General features: G+C 49.2%; 1 protein-coding gene across 1 annotated transcript; it reads left to right on the top strand.

Annotated features, from left to right (window-relative positions):
- The first annotated feature begins 10224 nt into the window (after window positions 1-10224).
- On the top strand, window positions 10225-12519 carry LOC144158855 (uncharacterized). Its single transcript, XM_077690024.1, has one exon. The coding sequence runs from the start codon at window positions 10430-10432 to the stop codon at window positions 12287-12289; it is 1860 nt and encodes a 619-aa protein (XP_077546150.1). The 5' UTR covers window positions 10225-10429; the 3' UTR covers window positions 12290-12519.
- Window positions 12520-19737: the final 7218 nt, after the last annotated feature.

Raw genomic sequence — 19737 nt, 5'->3', positions numbered from 1 at the left:
GAAGTGCACTGAAATGCAACCGTTAGAGGTAAGTCATCTTTACTGCATTGATTGACGCGCATCTTGGGTGTAGCTCCGTGCAATAAATTTCCAACATAAGCAGCTTTTTAGGCTTAGCTTTATTTTTCTTAGCTTGCTTAATTGCGGTTAGTGACTGCTTTCTACACCTATAAAAAAGCGCTAAATACACTGAAGGACTAACTCATCAATGCCCAACCTTTGAGATTTGAACTTCTGGGGCACATTTTTATTATGGTCTTGGGGCTCTACAAACCCGTACTTTCTGAAATTCCGTGCTTAAGCAACGAAAATTGGTAAATTGTGATTTCGCAAGGATGTGATTATATCTTCTACTCAGGCAGACATAAAAGTTCTCGTTGCTCATGTATGTAGCCCGTAAGAATTTCTAAAAAGCAGTCTTCTGGTTTTCCCTAAGCAGTACTAATGATGGAAATCTGCATGCCGGAGCTAATAGGGTGTTTCTGGGTCTCCAGCTTTTTTTACTATTGAGACGCTTAATGATTTCGCATTAAACCACCCTCTTATTGGTATTTGCATAACTAATGTAAAAACAATATAGTATTTTAGCGTTGCGTCCACACTGGTATGTCGCCTTGAAGGCAATTCGAGCGCGCCTAGATGATGTCAAGCTCACGCGAATGCGCAAACTGGGTGATGCATTCCAAGCGTTTTTATTCCACCACGCAACCCGATTTCCCCCCGAACTGGTAGAGATCTTCAATGCGCTGACATGAAGCCACACCCGAACTGAGTTTTGTACGAGGCCACTCTGCACAACGTCACTGCACCAACAGTACGATTTGCCAATGCAATCTATTGGCGTGGTTTATTTTCATACCTTGGTTGACTGCCGCCGTCGCTTTGAAGCTTGAAATGCGCACTCGGCCTGCCAGCTGGAGCGTGTCAAACGGAGACAAGGCTCAGCACAGGAAAAAACGATTTGAATTCTGCTGCGCCTATGGCCCCTGCATAGAGTGGCTCAGGGCATGGAACAAAGACTGAAGGTGTCCTGGAACGAAAAAAGTGTTGTATACGTAGCAAGCTGAACTTCATGGAGAAGATTGTTGTGGAGCCAAGTACAACGAGTGCTCAAATTACGTTATTCCTCTAGTGGCGCTGAGATGTTCTAGTGCCGTCCCTGGCTCTGACGTCCGCTTAGGCGCTAGCGCGGCTGTCGTCTGCCACACTGGGCAGCATTGCCTCTGCTAGAAATCGCCCGCTTTGATGGTTTATTGCATCAAAAGTGTATTTCCCGTAGTCAAGTTATTTTGCCAGCTTCTGACACCTCTGAATAATTTGACGCTGTATCCAGCACAGGTCTGCAATACACGAGGAGAGGGAGAACAACTTTCTTCGGAGCATCGGGCAGATGTTCGTGTCTAACTCGTCCTTTCTAGCTCATTTGCGAGGCTCAGTGGTCAGAGCTCTGTCGGTTGCCTTTTCTGTTTCCTGGCATACCGAAGTCAGCTAGCTTTTCGAAAATTTAGAAACCAAAAAAAGTAAGTATAGTGTCAAGAGCGTTGCAACAATATCTATACTAAGCAATAGCCATGAACCCTGCAGAGTCACGCCAATTTGTGAGGGATCTTTGTATCTTACAGCCACAACCAAGCCCTGTAGCAAGCTGGTGTTAATTCTAGCACACAAAAATTTGAAATTGCTCTTGACAAACAGAACAAGGAAAGTTTATATATTTCGAATGGTTGCTTTGAATCCGCTACCCCATGCCTGCTTGGAAACGCAGGCAAAACCGCCCCCCTTGACTCAACGGCCAAACCGCTTTCGCTCTCTGAGTAGCCGCAATCACTGGTAATTGGTAAACACTATTAATAATTACAGATCGTCAGAATAATTATTAATTCAAACGGAACTCCATGCCGCTGCCCTAGGCCCGCTTCACAATACACTGCGAAAGCAGCTTGCCTTGATTTTTCTCAACCGTCCAAACCGCTCTCCCGCACTTACTAGCCAAATTCACTGTTAATTATTCATCATTTCTTACATATTATCTCGCGTAACTCAAGCGTTGGCTGCATCTGCCTTGGCTTCAGTGAGCCGTAGCGGTTCGGCCGGTTGGGCAAAAATCAAGACGACTGCTCTAACCACGTTGTAAGGCGGGCGTGAAGTGTAGCTATTACAAAATGCTAGCCACGGCAAAAAAGAAAAAAAGAACTCGGCAAGATTTCAAACGGTGATTAAGGCGTCCGTAAGCGCAGGCGTAACCGCCATACGATACCCAATTTTTTTTATTTATTGTCTGTCCTGGACAATATACAACACATTACATTTCAGCACTGTAAAAATTGTTACGTAAGAGAGGGGAACTTCCAGCCACCAAAATGATGACTTTGGCGATTAAAAGCCCCCGATATTAATCAGTTGCTCTATTTGGGGCAACCAATAGGGTAATTCCTCCTTCAATTTACTGGCTTCGACAAATCGGCCAGTGCTTTCTTTAAAATACTCGCTTGCGCAAGGCGCCTCTATACCATTTGGCAGCCTTGCTGTGCGTCGTCATCAAATCCCACGACGGCTAATCGCGCCTGATGAGATTGTTTTCAAGTGGATTTGATGGAATTCGCATTTTGCACGTACGTTCTGTTTGGACGAGACAGCATGCTTTCTATCTTCTTCAGTCTCGATAGAATAAAAATGGCTGCGGCCTATAGCTCAGCTAACCGTGAATATGCAAAGCAAAGCTTGGCTTAGTCTGGTTGAGTCTTGATTTCAATTTGTTAACATTTCATTTAGCTGCATTGCCGACCACGTCTCAAAGCCTTTCGGTTTCGTGCAACGATCACAAATGGAGGCCATGCAGCGTTCATCTATGTCGGGCGCGAGACGAGTGACATAGCCGAGAAACAACCCTGCGCCGCATGCATCGGAGGCTGCGGGGGCTGGTCTGCTGCCTTGGCCGCAGCTGCGGTGGCGACCGCTGTGGGCGCCGACAGTGGTCCCGGCGAATCACGCGATACGCTTAGAGAGGTGTGTCGCCGGGGGTGTGTCTTTGGTCAAAAGGTCACCTTGCGCATCCGCGGCGAAATCGCTGGACGAAAGTGGTAAAGCTTTGCTTTAAAAGAAATCCTTTCTTTGAAACAATCCCTTGCACGAGGTGCATCAACACCATCGTGCATCCTTGCTGCGCGTCCTCATTAAATCCCACGACGGCTAATAGCGTCTGATGAGCTGGTTTTCAAGCAGTTTTGATGAAACTTGCACCTTTCAAGTCGGTTCCCTTTGGGCAGAACTAAAGCATTCTTTCTTGTTCCGTCTCGATGGAATAAAAGGAACTCACGAAATGAAATAGTCCCACCACCCGTACCAATAAAATTTACAGACACCAACACTGCACAAGCCTCCTCTTCATTTACAGCTAACAAGTCCTTGGTCAGTAACAACTGATAGTTATAAGCAGGCTGCTGGCATATATATGCAATTCCTACTTTTTTTACTGCCGGGCATTGGGGACATGGGCACAAACGAGGGAAGCGGTGGCCGAACAGCTTAGGCCACGGATAGCAAACCACCCTGAGCTCTTAGCACGTATACATGAAAAGCGAATGGTAAGAACATGCAGACACATGCCCGTCAATCTGTGGTGAGAACTAACCGCGCTTTTGCATTTCCAAGAAACATGCGAACACTTGGACCCCCATAACTGCAAGAATGCAGCAAAAATAATGAATAGCACTCATAACACCGGCAGCGTGCTAGAGCCCAGACTGCGTGCAATGTCCAAACCAAAAAAAGAAAATCCGTATTTGCGTGCAGCAGCTGAGACAGTCTGTCCAGCACTAGGTGACTCGCTGATGCATTTCTGTGCCTTGGAGGAGATTTATGCGATTTACTCGTCGCAGATAACAGAACCTGGCACCACTTTACTCCACCGGACAACGGCTGCACAGAATGCTCAGAGCGACAACTCGAAAATTTGGTACTGGCGAAGTTCGCACGGCGTCGCGACACAAATTGAAAGGACAACGTGGCACCAGAGACCAAACATTAAAGTGACTTCACTTGCAGATAGAGCAGGAGAAGCACTCCCGAAAAGGAAACACGAATAGATGAGAATAGCCCGTTTGGCCGCGCCCTCCGTGGGAAAAAGGTTGAACCTTATGAAAGCACCTGCAAAGTTTTGTCTCGGGATGACGCTTCATGAAACTGTGTGGCTAATATTTCTATAGAAACGACGCTACAGTAATAAAGCAGAGGTAATTGTACGTTTATTTCTTATTGTTATAAAGATATGATATCGCGTTGTATGTAGTTCATGTAACGCTCTGTCTAGATTCCCGTGCATGCAGCTTATTAATTGGCGTGTTTGCGCGGTTTCGGAGGTTTGATAAAATCAGGAAAATTATGTATCAGCTTACACGGGATTCTAACTTTCACAACACCAAAATTGTGTGTAGATATTTTTACATGGTCCTCAAGTTTGATCTGTGAAAATATTGAAGTTGCCTCTTCAGCAGGAATGCGCCACAGCTGCAATGAAGGTCATGTGTGTATGCGTAAATTGCATTATTTAATCTAAAATAAATTTCAATCACTGAATCAAATGCAGCGATAAAAATGTATACAAATGCATATGCTGGCAACAGACATACTAAAACACATTCCTCTGCATTAAGCCTTGTAAAAGCTGACAGCGAATGACTTTTGACCATTTTAGCTATTCCAATGGCACATAACAAAACTCATTCGCGGAAATAAAAATTCTCTGCGTAGTTGTCTGCATACACATGCATTCTAAACGCATATCAAGCTACATGTAATTATGTCCAGTAGTGTTCTGTAATGGTTGTAAATACCGACGCAAGTGAAGCAAACAAACAATTTTTCTCTTGAAATTAGGCTCCTTCTTCTAAAGCCACATCCAGCGATATCGGAAACTAGAAGCGTTCGGCTCTATTGGTATATTAGGCACGTCTCTGTCGCAAAGTGAAAGGCAAGAGCGGCTACACAAACATCGCCCAGCACTGGCAGCGCAAGCCGAGGGAGTGCAACCGCCGCCTGAAGCCGGCATATCCTTCCGCTCGGCCACGGGACACATGGACTACGGGCTTGAGTACATAGGTTATTCAAGAGCGAGATTGCAGATCTGGCGCTCACATGGCCGCAGCTACTGCGGATATTATAATTTTTAGCTTACTGACATAGGACTTGTGTTTTTTTATTGTTTGTTCTAAGAATTATGGCCCACATTTCGTTGCGATGTCAAAAGATTAGTGCACACCTACTCTTTAAATAGCAATAGCCTTTTTTATTTAATATTGAATGTTTATTCATTTCCCTGAAGAACAGCGTCAAATCTTTTGTTCTTCGATGTCCGCGGCACCCCTGACATGTTCTCCACCATTCCTAACCAATTGGCCGTTTTGAGCCAGATAAGTCGCCGGTAAATAGAACTTACATTATCACTCTGAGGAAACCTAGGCTCGGAGGCTATCAGCATGACATTTTTGTGATAGTTCACCAGCAGTGTGCAGCTCGCATGAATTTCGCTGCTGTTGATTGCCACCGCATTGTGCGTAAAGCATTTGAGCTCGCGTAATGGTAGCTTCCATCAGGGTGTTTAGGGTTCAGCTTTAGTGTAGTAGTACCGGCATTACCTGCGCTCGTGAGGGAAAGTCTCTTGGGACGGCGTCAAGGCAGGCTCGAAGTATCGTGTGACCCGGTGGCGACACCTCCGGCGGTCTTTTCAAATGCCCACTGTCCTGGTTCTCCGAGCAGGATTCCGGGAACTCCTTCACCGGCTGCACGAACAGAGACGCCCAATTACAGCTTTGTGGACACGTACCTCAGTCGGCAAGGTGTACGCCATAGGCACGTACACGACATCATCACTGTGGCCATTTTCTTGTATGGTAGACCTGACGCACCCCCCTCTCGCCATAACAGATCTCAGCGATGTAAAGGCGTGGAAGCCTCGTGTTCTGAGTCGTCCAGCAGCAACATAAACGGCGTAGCCGTATCGTCCCGCCGCACACGTTACCGCGCACTTTGTGGCGGACAGGTTGTTCTTTGGGGCGGCTGGGTCACCAGCGTCAGGTGAGCGACAAATGGCCCCTATTGGGGCAGGAGACATGGGAACACCCGCGCAGTTGACGACTGGGATACCGGTTCGGACGACTAGTTCGCACAATTCCCCCTCAAATTACGTCCACTTTAATTTGACAGACCGGGAGTAGTAGCACGGGTATTTCATCGTTGAAGTGTGGCGTAACGCTTATGTATTTCAATTTTTCGCTTGTCGGGTTTTCATGGATGGCTGCTTCAAGGCCCAAAGGCAGCTTGCCTAGGACAATATCGCATGAGGCACGAAGGCAAACATCGGGTGCGTCTGGGTCCTTCAGACGGGCGTCAGTTGCTGTGCTGGCCGTACATCTTCCACGGGAAGCGGCGGCATCGGTTGATATATTCTACGCCTAAGGTCCGACTTTCAGAGTTCTTTTGGGCATCAGGTTCCGGAGACTTAGAAGGGTGACCATCAGGCAGCCGTTCCACCTTAACACCAGCGCATCCACGTGGCCGGTTTGCTGGTAAAAACATTTTATTCTTCCAATGGCACTGAAGCGATCAATTTTCGCGAGGGTGCAGACTCATTTTTTCTACTGATCATAATAGCAGCTCTTAAATAGAGGCATTGTACATTTTATATATGCTATTTATTTGCTACTGCCACAAACCCCGCTAAGCAGAAAAGCAAAAAAGAATATTTCTCACACGCTAAGATTTGGTAAACGTATATTGTTTGTTTTCCAAAGTTTCCCCTATACAGTAATGTTCCGTTCGGGAAATGTTTCCTTTTTCCAGGAATTTTCCGCTATAATTTTTGGAAGGCCTTTCACTCTATGCAGCGACAAAATTATAATTTTCAGAGGCAACGAATAAACTCGAGCAGCACCCCACCGGAGCGGGTCAAGGTCAATGGAACAGGGGTTCGTCCTGCCGTGGACTGAAATGGTCGGTTGATAATGTTCATATTCAAAGGTCCTGAAAATCTCTCTTTAAAACATATTTGAAGAAACCAGAGAAACAGCTTACTTGGCACCAAGGGCGTGACTCGGAATTCGAGACGGGCGAGACCATCGGATGGAATATCCCTCCCGCCCCTCGCCTCCGGGAAATTTTCGACAGAATGCCATAACGATGCTCTCACCGATCTAGGAGCTCTGAATAAAAACTGTCTACCAAAAACATGGATACAAACCTATACAACGACTGGCGATATGACAGGATCAAGTTAATTCAAGGAAAGTCAAATAACATGAGAACACAGTAACACCGACTTTGGGATTTACGATAGTAAGGGGCAGCAATTGTTGTACGTGACTACTCGGGCAATCTCTGTGACTGCATCACTCTCCTACATACAGGAACAAAGAAGCAGACATTGGAGTCATCCTTTTGGCAATCCCTCTAGCGTAAATATCAAATAGAAGCGTAACCTTATCACAGACTCTGAAAGCCTATGGGATTGTGGGCGGCAGGCCTAATGCCTAAAAGCTTTGCTAATACTATACTCCAGTCCATAATGAAGAAAGTTAACGGCGTCACCAGGACACCCGCGCAGAAGGGTTTGAAGACAGTGAGGCACGAAGCAAGGGGCCCGCAGACTCACGCACAGTGCTACATTTAACCACCACTACAGCACTCCCCTTCAGGGAAGAAGCTAAGGACGTCTCGTAATCCTACGCCTAGGAACACGATCTTTTCCCGTGCTACAGGGGGTCTCAGTGCGGAAGAATTGCAAACTCTATAGGGGATAAACCAACACCAGCACCTACCAATAAATGTGGGCAATGATAGTGGGTGGGAACATCACACAAATAACTTAAAACTCTCATAAATTCGGAGAACAACCTACATTCTTCCCCGTAACCTAGGCATGTACAGGGGTACGTTCAGGGGCGAACAATACAAACAATACTTATTCTTCCAGTTCCAACAAAACATCGGAGGCAGTTTTGACAAGCGTATTACCTCAAGACCAGTGCAAGGTGACTGGAAGTGCAATGGAAGGAGCTGCTGCATCCACGGGCCTAGACTTCATGATCCAGCTTTCAACTTTCTAACGTCCATTTCCCCCCTTTCCGACAAAAAACAGTATTTCTTCCGCAACAGAGATCATCGCTTTGTCTCTCTCTCGCTCTCTCGCTCTTCGCAAAAAACAAGCAAAAAACAAGCAAAAAGGAAATAAATACTTTAAAGCTCTGACACTCCTACATTCTCCCTCGGACAGACCAACACTCCGTAGTCGCTACCTTTCACGCTCACATCTTAAGCCACAGAAGCATACAGGGCCTCCGTCTTTCCTGGTAGGCGCCGATTAAACACCGTACCTGCTAGTATTTCTCTGTTCGCTGAACTTCTATTCTCTTAAAGCATGGATGCTAAATGCAGCAATTTCGCTCCATACGCTGTCTGGCAGCCGAAGTAACGCCATCGCATCATACATCTTAAGCCCCAAACGTAGCTGTCCTCTGCCACTTTTTCTTTGTGTTCCCGTGTTTGCCATACAGTGCTTTCGAAGCGAGTGATAACAGAGTTTCCAAGAACAGTTAAAACTCAACTGAAATTTAAAACTGAATGTTCACTGCGCCCGCGTATGAATTTTGCGTCTGGCCTCCGCGTCAGTACAGTGGTGATCTGGCTTAGGGTGAACACCCTAAGCCACGCGTGACTGGCGGTACTATCAGAGCAGCTTACCCTGTGATGCGCGAAGCAGAAGGCTTGCGCTGTGCGTGCAGAGCAAGGCTATGCTTTCAGCGCGCGCATCGCGTCATCGGAGCCATAGAGTTTCTTACAATATACACTAGAGAGGAATCTGGCGCTAGCGTCTATGCGGCTTCAATCAAGGCCGTCTTTGTCATCATGGACCGCCATTATACATCGCGCTCGCCTTAGTTTCATTATTGGCTTGGATTGAAACGGTTTAGTGACCGAATTTAAACAAAGTACCCCAAAAACGTGAAGAATAGTGTGCAATTATGTAATTGTAAAATAAAAATAGGCTGTATTAAAACTAAGGAAAAAGAAAGTAAAGTGTATTTTTGCCGGAACAATTGTGCCTGGTATTCCGCAGGCCAAGGTTGTAGTTACGAACAAGGTTAATATTTGGGGGGGGGGGAACTCATTAGAGACTCTGATTTTATTAATTTCACCATTGTTGCAAATAATAAGTTGCTTGAAGAGCTTGGAAAGTTTTTTGAGCGTGCCTATTAAAACGTTGCCTTCGTGGAGAACCGGTGCACCGACCGCAAACTAGTCTAACCAGAAAAAAGAATACGTGGCGTTAAACAGTCATGCACGATGACACGATAGGACGCATACAAGCGCCCGTATCTGTCGTAACCCCGTGGTCGTATCTTGTCTTCGTCGAAGTACGGTTTGTTTCTTCTCTTCGTCGGCTACAAATTTCGCGGCGGCATATTACCCATTCAGACATGCGTCCTTCGACTGCGGCATCAGCAACGTCAGGTGCGGTCACGCACTGCCTGCTGTTTCACAGAACACGGCTACCACAGAACAGGAGGATTTCGGCTTCCTTGTAGCTCATAAACGTGTAAATGCATAGTGGAGAATGCAAATCCCAAAAATCGTTTAAGAATCCAATAGTCGTGCCAAGCCCAAGCCAAAAAGGGGGGTCGTCCTATGAACTCCCACGATGACATGGCTCACAAGGCGCAGTTTCCTATCTAGTATACTTACTCAGAAACTCTATGATAGGAGCGTCTCAGCTTCGCGTGCTAACTTTATCTTGCGTATATCGGCAAAGCAATCGGCCGCTGTGTAAATAACTGGACGCTGGAATCCGCAAGAAATTGTTCCTGAGTCAGCGGGTACTCGTTCATTAGCATTATTGCAATGCAATGCATTATTTACATTGCAACTCGCCAGATTGCTCTAAGAAGACTCGATAAAAAGATGACGCTCATTTCAATAGCACTTTATTTTTGTAAGTGGTTGCTCTGAAAACGAAGGAGCACATGCGCACTATGTTTCTCAGAAAAAAAATGATAGCTTGAAGTTAGATTAGAAATTCCAACCTCGATTCAATTTACAGGGGAAAAGCACTTTTGTGATTCTCATTAGGCATGTTCATAAAAGGATCGCGGATTCGAGGTTCAAAGCCAGACACTATTAGGAGACGGCGATCAACATAGCGAAAGACGACCACACGCTCCGATGACGCGATGCGCGCGCTGGGAGCAAATTCTGGATCGACAGGTACGGCGCATGCGTCATGCTTTGCGCAGCTCACGGTAGGCTACGCTGATAGTGCCGCGGTGTACGCGCTCCCATGTACAATCTAAACGAGCTCCCCTCTGTACATTCGCCCGGAAGCGTCAGAGGAAGCGGAACGTGAACTTTCCAGACTCTGCATGGAAACTGTCGGCTAAAAATGACCGTAGCGCTTCACAACTACGACTACGCCCGTCTTCCGAACAATGTCTGGCTCCGAATCCTTTCCTACGCGGACACCGACACGCTGCTTGCCATCGAAGCCACTGCACCCTGCTTTACTAACATCGTCAGAGACGAACAGCTTGCGGTGAACGTAGTGTGCGCTCCAAGTTCCGACGAAACGACGTTACAGCGCTTTTTCACGAAGCGCGTGATGCACAAGGTGAAGTTTCTGGACATGTCCAACTGCATAGTGGCCTCACCACACGTCATCCTCTCCTGGGTCGGAACCTGCAACGCACTCACGGAGCTCCGCTGCGTCAACTGCCCGCTGCCCTACACTGGCTTGCTGATAGTCCTGATGGAACGGCTGCCTCATCTTCAGCGCATAGACTGGTCTTTCTTCGGGGAGAAAATCAGCGACGACATGTGCCGCGTCATGGCCCGGTACAACGAGAGCGCGATACCGCAGTTGCGCAGCACGTACGTGGAAGTGGCCTGTCAGGGGGAGGACAACCACGCACTCCTGAGCTTCCTACTGAAGCGTTGCATTGGGCTTCAGAAGTTGCACCTCCACGCCTTTCACGGTGACTTCACTGAAGCCACCGCCGTGTTTCTCGGTGCTTGGACGTCCACCATATCCTCGGATCCTACCTTGATTTACTCGACCGAGCTCGATGCTGTACTGGGCCAGCAGCGGTTTTTCACTTTGTTCGAACGGTTGATGCAGGAGCCATCGAACTGGTCAGCCCGCACCATCGTTTGCGGCAACAGGGTATTTCTTAAAGAGTCTACTCCCGGCCCCAGTTCCTTCCATACTCACGCCATGTCTGAATGCGTCGAAACACCTCGTTTCAAGGAAGTTGTAGTGGCTCTAAGGAACGAACCAGGTGTTGTAAGCAGATTGTCGAAAGTGGCGATCGAAATGACTTGGGCGCATATCGAAGCGCTCACGCTCGCCTTGTTGCCGTATGCCGCTTCAGACACCATTAATTGCACTTGCCCCCGGCTAGGGCACCACCTTAAAACATTTCTCAATTCCTTCAGAGTTCTCACAGAGCTGAACCTGAACTCTTTTCACTTCGGTGGGGGCGTGGACTGCTGCAAAATCCTTTCTGCGGTCGCCATGAGGCTTCGAGCGCTGTCACTCGCGCCATGCGGCATCAACCGGAAAAATTGTTTCATAAACTTGGCAAAGGTGTCATCAAAGCTCGAGGAACTGGACGTCAGAATGAACTCTGACAATTTTAACTCACAATGCATCTTCTGTAGCGAGCCTTTCCGAGTGCGTGAAGATGATGCCGCAATTCTTCAACAGGGCAGTGAACTCAGACGCTTTACCCTTTGCGGGGTTATGAAACTGCATTTCCTCGACTTCATCGCCAGTCTCCGCCCTTCTGAGATCCGGCTTTCCTTCATGCCTTGGCATTCAATCGGCCAGCCACGTAGCATCGGCCATCTGCTGAGATGCAACGACAATTTGCAGTCCCTCGTTCTGAGAGACCACTCGCTGTTCCGGGGACTGGAGTTCTACCAGCAAAACCTTGACGTCCTCAGCCGCCTAAATCACCTCAGCCTCGATGTGAGGGCGCCATCCGAGATCGATAACGTGCGGTTGTTTTTTAACCACATCACTGCTCGACTTCCAGTGTTAGAGACACTTCACTTGCACTACGTCAGTGGCGATAACATTGTGCGGACACTGACTTGGTTGCGGCAACCAGACTGGCATCGGGAAGCACATCAAGAAGGTCGAAATCCGGGAACCCTGTTGGCGGACAGGCCATGCATTGGCTGTTCGATGGCAACTTTTATTGGACTGGCCAAGCCCCGCCATCACAGAAAGAACTGCTTGTAGATATTTCTAGCAGAACATTTTGAAAAGACGTTTTTGTTTGAACAGCATGTACATATTTTTAGCACTGCGACGACAATTGGGAAGCAGTAGAAAGCTGTAGTTGGTAAAATGCATGCACGTGACACTCTTGCATCGCTACAATGAATTGCTATGCTGAACTTGCATTCAGAAGTACGCATTGTGTTTTTTCATACAACTTGGGGCCTGCTGCCACTAAGTTCACGTAGTTCTTAACACCGTGATCGCATTCGGGTCCGCGTGCCACGCAGCCATTCTGGACTTCCAAATGGAACGCAACCCCAGCGCCACGACCAAATCACATAGGACATCATCTTCACGGTCAACATGAAATACCCGAATTCCATGCGCTGATATAGGCAGGTCTTTCTTTAGCGTTCTTTGTAAGACGTCCCAGTGCTCCGTAAAAAGATGCTCCAGTTTTTCGGCTTTGGCACATACCGCACACATGTTAGACCAGCCAATCAACAAACCCTTCTCCTCCATCCAGGTTCTAACTGGCAACGTTCCTATATGCAACATAAAGTTTTCACGTGTGCTGGGACTGCCATTTTGTACAAGGGATAACATATTTTTCCCCGGACCAGAAATAAACACTTCGCGATTACGTGGTACCGGGATCGCAATTTCTCTCAAATAGTTTCTAAGGGTTTTCAAGGAAACAGTGGTTAAATATTCAACAGAAAATCACACAGTATGAAACCGAAGTGAGTCGCCCACTTGGTCCATATAGGTTTTCACGGCACCAAATCTTTAGTTTACAGAGGAAACAATGTACATTGGCAATGAAATTACGAGCGTGATCTGCATGAAAGTACGAAGAAATGGATCACGTGTATCCCGTAAAAACGTAAAGCGGTTTACAATTTGACGAACTAATAAGCGGCACAGGCCAACATCTCCGTACATTACTCTGCGAAATTAGTAACTTCGACTGGAGCACTCCCACGCCAATGACCAAATGAAGACTGCAAATAATCTGCATTCGCTGCACATCGACCGATGAACAACGAAGCACTGGCAGCAAATACCTAAGCTTTTACAAAAGAAACAGGTTGCATACTGTGGCACGTGCAAACACAGAAAATGTGGGACCACCCCACTTCGTTGTTTTTTTTCGCGCAACTTGGCAGTCTCGGATTCCCAGTACTCGCCGTTATCCTGATATCTATCTAGGGGAACTTCCAGATAACGCACTAGTGCACGCCATCAAGACGAGTTCTCAAACACAACCGCACAGTACTCATTGGTTATTCATATAGCTGCCCTCACACTCTTTTCGTTCTCACAAAAACCGCCACATCACCGGGGTATGCTAGTAACTTCACTTCACTTGTGTGTAAATGAAACCCACGTACTGAAACCCATGTAAATGAAACCCAAATGAAACAGTCACGGACGGCGTGGTGGTCTGTTTCACGCACAAGGACTTTAGACCCCACCACGTAACGTCCGACCAGGTTCTGAAACACGATTGTATTTTGAGCCAGAAATACATTGCCGTGTTGCAGTCAAGGAAGGCGTGTTCTGCTTATTCCAGTTTTCCACACAGAAGGCATCCTGCGCCCCAGGGAAGGCAGAAGCCCCGCTGCTGCTGACGCAGCATGACTGGAAACACTGCCGGGTGTAAGCGGAAAAGAAAAAAATCTTGTGCCGACTGGGGGAAGCGATTTACTAACTGACCTGTGCCAATCGCCCCTTCCCCCTTCGAGGCACCAAAGGCTGACGGTGGTTGCAATGTGTGTGCTACTAAGCCCCAGTATAACTTTTGAGGCTTCCCAGCGAGCATGTATTTCAAAGAAAAACACATCTGCAGAGAAGACACCGGGCTCACCATCTCCTTGTAGAAACCGGTGATGCGACAGCAGTGATAGGCAGAAATGGATGTGGAAAGCCACAGCCGAAAGTGCAAGGAGCATAGGCACTGGATGGCTACTTCAAGGAACAGGTCAGCCTGGTAGTGGACAAATATGAAGCGCTGGACCACCAGCTTCAGTTCTGCATTTATCAGTGCTATGCGTCCCTTCTACATGGTCCAGAAGTGATTTGTGCGGCGCATGGATTCGTATTGGGATCGCCAAAAAAACACCGCCCATGAACGGTGTGGCTTCTGTACCGAGCCTGCATCATTGGTCGTAATGCCCGCTGCTACAGAATCGCGAGATTTGCAACCATGTTGCACAAAAGGGACCTTGCTGAAATAGATCTGTTTCGGTTCCTCGAAGGATGAAGCTTCCACTGCCGAGACAAGTTTGGCATGCACCGAGGGGCCACCGCCTGGTCAACGCCATTTTTTTAGATAACACTGCATATCTTTCACTCGCCTTGTCCCTCCATACGGCGTTGTTGTTGTTCGTCCACAACCCTCCCCCATTCTCCTCGTGCCGCGAGCTGCGGTCTCCGCCGCTCACTCCCTCTCCTCTCCGATAGCGAACCCTCTCTCGGGAGAGGCATTGGATTGGATTCGATTGGCTTGGCTTGGCTTGGCTTGGCTTGGATTGGATTGGATTGCATTGAATTGGATTGGATTAAAGTGGATTTTGTTGGATTGTGTTGCGTCACAGCTGCGCCACGTTGCGTCATGCCGCGGCAGGGGGTTCACGGCACGTTTCACGCGATGGGAGAATCAACCTAACGGAAACAACAACGGAACCCCCTATGCTTCGCATCTACGCAGGGGTTCCCGCGAGGGGAGGTGGAAGAAATTTTTTATCCCTAAGTATGTATCAATGCGGTCCGACAAGCGCATGTTGAAGCACTTGCGGATTATTCTTTCCAAGCACCCCAACCAAGCTCCCTCGGATTTTTCTAGGTTCAGGTCTGCAGTAGAGAAACTGTAGAACTGTATGACCGTTTGAGCACTTCCCAGGGTTGGGTTGCTGTTGAGTAGACAAGGCGAATGTTGTCGGCATATGCCTGCACTCGGAAGGCCCGTCCGCCCATAACGACACCTTCAATTTTGTTAGGCGCAGCAACAATGCGGCACAACGGCTACAGATAAAGAGCAAAATCCGGGGAGACATAGGACAGCCTTGACGAACCGAGTTTTGTACCCTGATGGGGGTTTTACTTGCCCGTTTACGATCATGCTCGCCGTTATTTGAGTGAAGCATATCTGAATCCACTCCGTCGTGGAGTCCCCAACTCCGCAGTGCCATAGGAGTGTGAACAGGAAAGGCCGTTGTATTCTGAGGAATTCCTTCCTAAGGTCGAACGGCATCACTGCCAGTTTTGCTAACCCTACCTCTCCCGCCTCACAAGCGGTCCTCATGCAGTGCAGGTTGAAGTTAATTGTTCGTCCTTTAAAACCGTAAGTCTGGTGTGGGCTACTACTGTACTAAGAGTTGTTTCGAGTCGATGTTCCAGTATGCGAGCCAGGGTTTTGCAGTCAGACGACAAACGGGAAACCAGACGGAAATCGGATGAGCTTAGTATTGAACCAGATCTTGGTGTTCTTGGCTGTAGGACCAGGAGGCTATCTCGCATGGAATGAGGGGAAGCTTTTTTTTTATTGTGTCCTACAAACCTGAAGTGACGACCGGGCTTATTCCTTTTTGAAAAGCCTGGTAAATGTGTGAGACAATCCCGTCTCCACTTGTGGACTTGTTTCTGGGTAGCTGTATAATTATGAATTCTACCTCCGCTGCAGTTATTGGAGGGTTAACTAATTATCTCAACTCATCTGATATTTTTGGGAGGTCACTGAGAATGTCCTCGGTTTGTAACTTGAACAGGCCGGAAGTAAAGTCCTCAAATGCGCTTAGCACTCCCGGTGGTCCCTGGGCGAGCTGTTAGTGGTCTCAAACCTCGGTGTTGTTTTTCCGGGAAGCGTTCTCTGCCTCGAGCATGCGGAACATTTTACACGGCTGTGCCTCCTGCTCAACTTTCTTTTCACTGCCGCGGACCACGTTACCCCAGTAGCGATGTTAAAATACATTGAACAGCTTTGTTTGTTACACGGATGTCCTCACTAAATTACCAAGGCGTCCCTTCATCCCCCTCGATAAGATCTCAAAGTGCTGGCATGAGTTGGTTTTGGGTAGCCCTACCTCGCACGGCCTCTCGCCTGCCTATGGTGGTTGCAACTTCTTTGATTTTAGCTTTGAAGCATTCCCACTCGCTCCACCCTATCTTGCAGGATCCAAAATATTTTATTTCTTCCAGCAAGCGTTCTACAAATTCTGGCTTTTGCTTGATCGATGCATTCATTATCCAACGGGGTTTAGTTTCCATGTTTTTCATTTACATAGGATTGAATTTTGCATGTCCCTAAGCCGTGGCCTGACACTGGGACGGGTGTTTCGGCGTAGTCTTTCACTCGCGAAAGTAAGTCTCCCGAGACATAAAACCGGTCCAGGCGGCCTGACATGCACCATTCCATGTGGTGTATCGTGGGGTGGCCGCTTCCGTTTCCGATGCCGCTTCGGCCAGGTCACAGTCACGTACTAACTCTTAAATTCGCGACGAGGCATCGGCACTGCTGCACGCACCCGCTTCGTCACCTATTTGCGTCACACAAAAAAGTCGCTGCCAAACATTACGCTGCACTGGACGTTCAAAACACGGCGGGAGGAGGTGTACACCTGACGTCATGATGGTGAGTCATCAGGAGCGTACGTGTAAAGGAAGCGTGTGTGTTTCCACACGTGCGTGTTTCCCTTCCCACAAATGCGTCCACTAGGTAGAAACGGCCGTATTCGCCCACTTCGCATCACTGATTTTGACCGAATCGTTTTTTCTAACGAGAATGGCTGCGCCGCCTGTTCGGGTCTCGGCAAGTGGATGAAACTACCAGAACTGATTGCCGAACTGGCGTACAATCCTTTTTGCATCGTCTGGGTTGTCAATTTTTTTTAAATGCAGATCATTTCTTTAACTCACGATGTCACCCGGCGTTGTCGGCATTGGCGCGCGTCGGCGTCCGCAACAGCCGTTCCAGGTGCGCCCTCTCCCCTACTCCTCCTCGCCTGCTCTCCGCTGCTCCTCGCGTGTCTTTAACTCGCACTGTCACCCGTCGTCCCTCGGCGTTGTCCGCTCTCAACAACAGGTGCGGGCGCGCATGCGCGTGCTCCGGTGCTGAAAGAGGCGTTGCAGCAGCAGATGCTACCTCCGCTCTCTCTACTGCGCGCGCTAAGGCAGCGGCGAAGCGTCAGCGTCGAGCGGCCGATCCCGAGCGTCGAGAACGAGAGGCCGCCGCCAGTCGTCAGCGTCGAGCTGCGGATCCATCGAATCGAGAGCGAGACACGGCTTCGAAACGTCAGCGGCGAGCGGCGGACCCCGCGTTACGAGAACGAGATGCCGCGGTCGGCCTTGTTGACGTAGTCCACGACGTACGCCGCGCACGCGTAGTGGTCGAGGATGATCTGCAGGTCCATGTTGGAGTCGAGAACCCTTACGATCCACGGGTGGAACGCCTTCACGCGCTTCTCGGCGGGGGTCCTCGTGTGAAGCACGCACGGACGCGACGCGCCAGCCCGCAGAATCTCCGAGTACTCCTCCGAGGACCGCACGTCGAAGGCGCGCAGGAACTCGTCCAAGCTCGCAAACTCCCCGTACTCCAACGCCTCGTCCATTTCGTCGTACTTGGCCTTCAAGCGCCGTCGACGCACCCGTACGACAACAACAACTACAACTACCACCGCCAACTACCACAACCTACGCCACGGGACCACCCCCAATTCTTTGCATTTACTCGTGTCCCTCGCGCGGGGGCATGCGGCGGGGCACTTTTTTCTAGAAAAGGGTAGATCAATTTGTTCCTGATTCAGAAGTTCTATAAGCCAAGGTCTCCATTTGCCGGAGACAAGGCTGACCACATTAAGCGTAGCTAGCTTCACAGTGGTTTGAGGGAGGCTCATTGTGGAGAAGTCGCTCACCTCGATTGCTTTTAGCTGAGTCCCTCAGGGTTCCTTGACCCGCTTTCTTACTGGACAACATTGTTTTAAGCTCCGCCGCGTGCCTTTCGGCGCGTCGCAATCGTCCTTTCATGTTCTTTGATGCCTTCCTGGGAGTCTTGCGACGCAACCCTCCGGTGGACGGGCCGTTAGTTGTATTGCGTCCAAGCACGCCGAGGCTTCTTCCGGCGATAGCTGCTCCTTCTTTCCCTCGCACACGTATTTCGTGGCCTCCACGACCTCATCGCGGTTGCTGCTTTCCTCTGCTGCGGGGGCTGGCGGGGGAGATGTAGATAGGGGCCTGCTCAAGACGTCGACTGGCGTTTTGTTGGAAGCGATTGTTTCTGCGTCTTCGATTGCGTGTTCCTTATCATGGCCGACGTGTCGTCCGCGTTTATGCATTCTTCCATCTGGGGCCGTACGGACGCTCGCTGCTTGGTTCTGGCAACGTACCATGCAACGTAGTTGCCGTGATCGTGACCGAAGGAGCGACACGAACGGCACCAGGGCGTCTTGCAGTTCCTACGATAGTGTTCGGTGATGTAGCATCGAAGGCACAGGGCGGCCTATCGGCTACCTCTATTTGTGTGGGGCACCACTGCACGGGGGCCTATGGTGGTGGGTTCTCCAGCGGCGTTGGGCTGGACGGCATGATGTGATAAACCCTGCTCTTTTCTGTCATTTGCGATATCCCGAGATATCTCCCGCCATCCCGCCCCACTCGTTGCCCACGGCCGAAGTGCTCCAGCTTCAGCGCGATCAGTTCGTCAGGAACCCTCGGTGGAAGCCAATTCACCCTCACAGCAACTTCACGTTGGTTCGGGCGTATGACAAGGCATCGCTTCTTATTCACTATAATCTCGGTCCCTGCTGCAGAGCCTTTCAACTAGGTCCCTGATCTCAAGGTGACCATCCAGACATGATTGTACTGGAAGGGGCCGAGGCACTCGATTGCCCATAAGTCCGTGATGTTCACCAAAGTAGATGTGAAGTCGTCGACCCCGTATGGAGCCGCCGAAGGATCTCCATGCAGGAGCAACGCCTTTTCGCTGAAATGTCTGTTGGGGAGCGTGGGTAGACGGGTTCGGTAGGTGGACGGGCCGGACGGGGCCAGCGGGTCCCGAGAAACATGATGCGACGCGGCTGCGCCGGTCTCCTGTTGGCAGATCTCGTTCAGCATGACCTGCCCCGAAAAGAGTTGGGGAGAGACCGCTAACACGAGGAGACGTGGCGACAATTAGCACACATCAGCGGGATTACACGTTGCTGGCTAGGCATACGGCGGAGAAATCACCTCAAAATTTCGAACCCGTGCTCTGTTTACTTTTTGGGGCACCTGTACAAACTGCAAAATGTATGATAACGGCGTTCGCTTGGTTTCGATTGCCGGCAAACTTAACAGCGTCTGGGGAGAGTGTCAGGGACTTGGCGGCGGCGCGTGAAACAAGAGCGCGGGGGAGGCAGTCAGAGATCCATAGCCGCACGAGCGGCCCTCCTCCGCACCATTCGCCAGACGATCTCCTCCGTTTTCTTTCT

Source organism: Haemaphysalis longicornis, unplaced genomic scaffold (genome assembly GCF_048455015.1).
Source record: "Haemaphysalis longicornis isolate Haplotype H1 unplaced genomic scaffold, Haemaphysalis longicornis Haplotype H1 scaffold_10, whole genome shotgun sequence".
Classification (NCBI taxonomy): domain Eukaryota; kingdom Metazoa; phylum Arthropoda; class Arachnida; order Ixodida; family Ixodidae; genus Haemaphysalis; species Haemaphysalis longicornis.
Note: the sequence above shows the minus strand (reverse complement) of the source record. Positions and strands in the feature narration are given on the sequence as shown.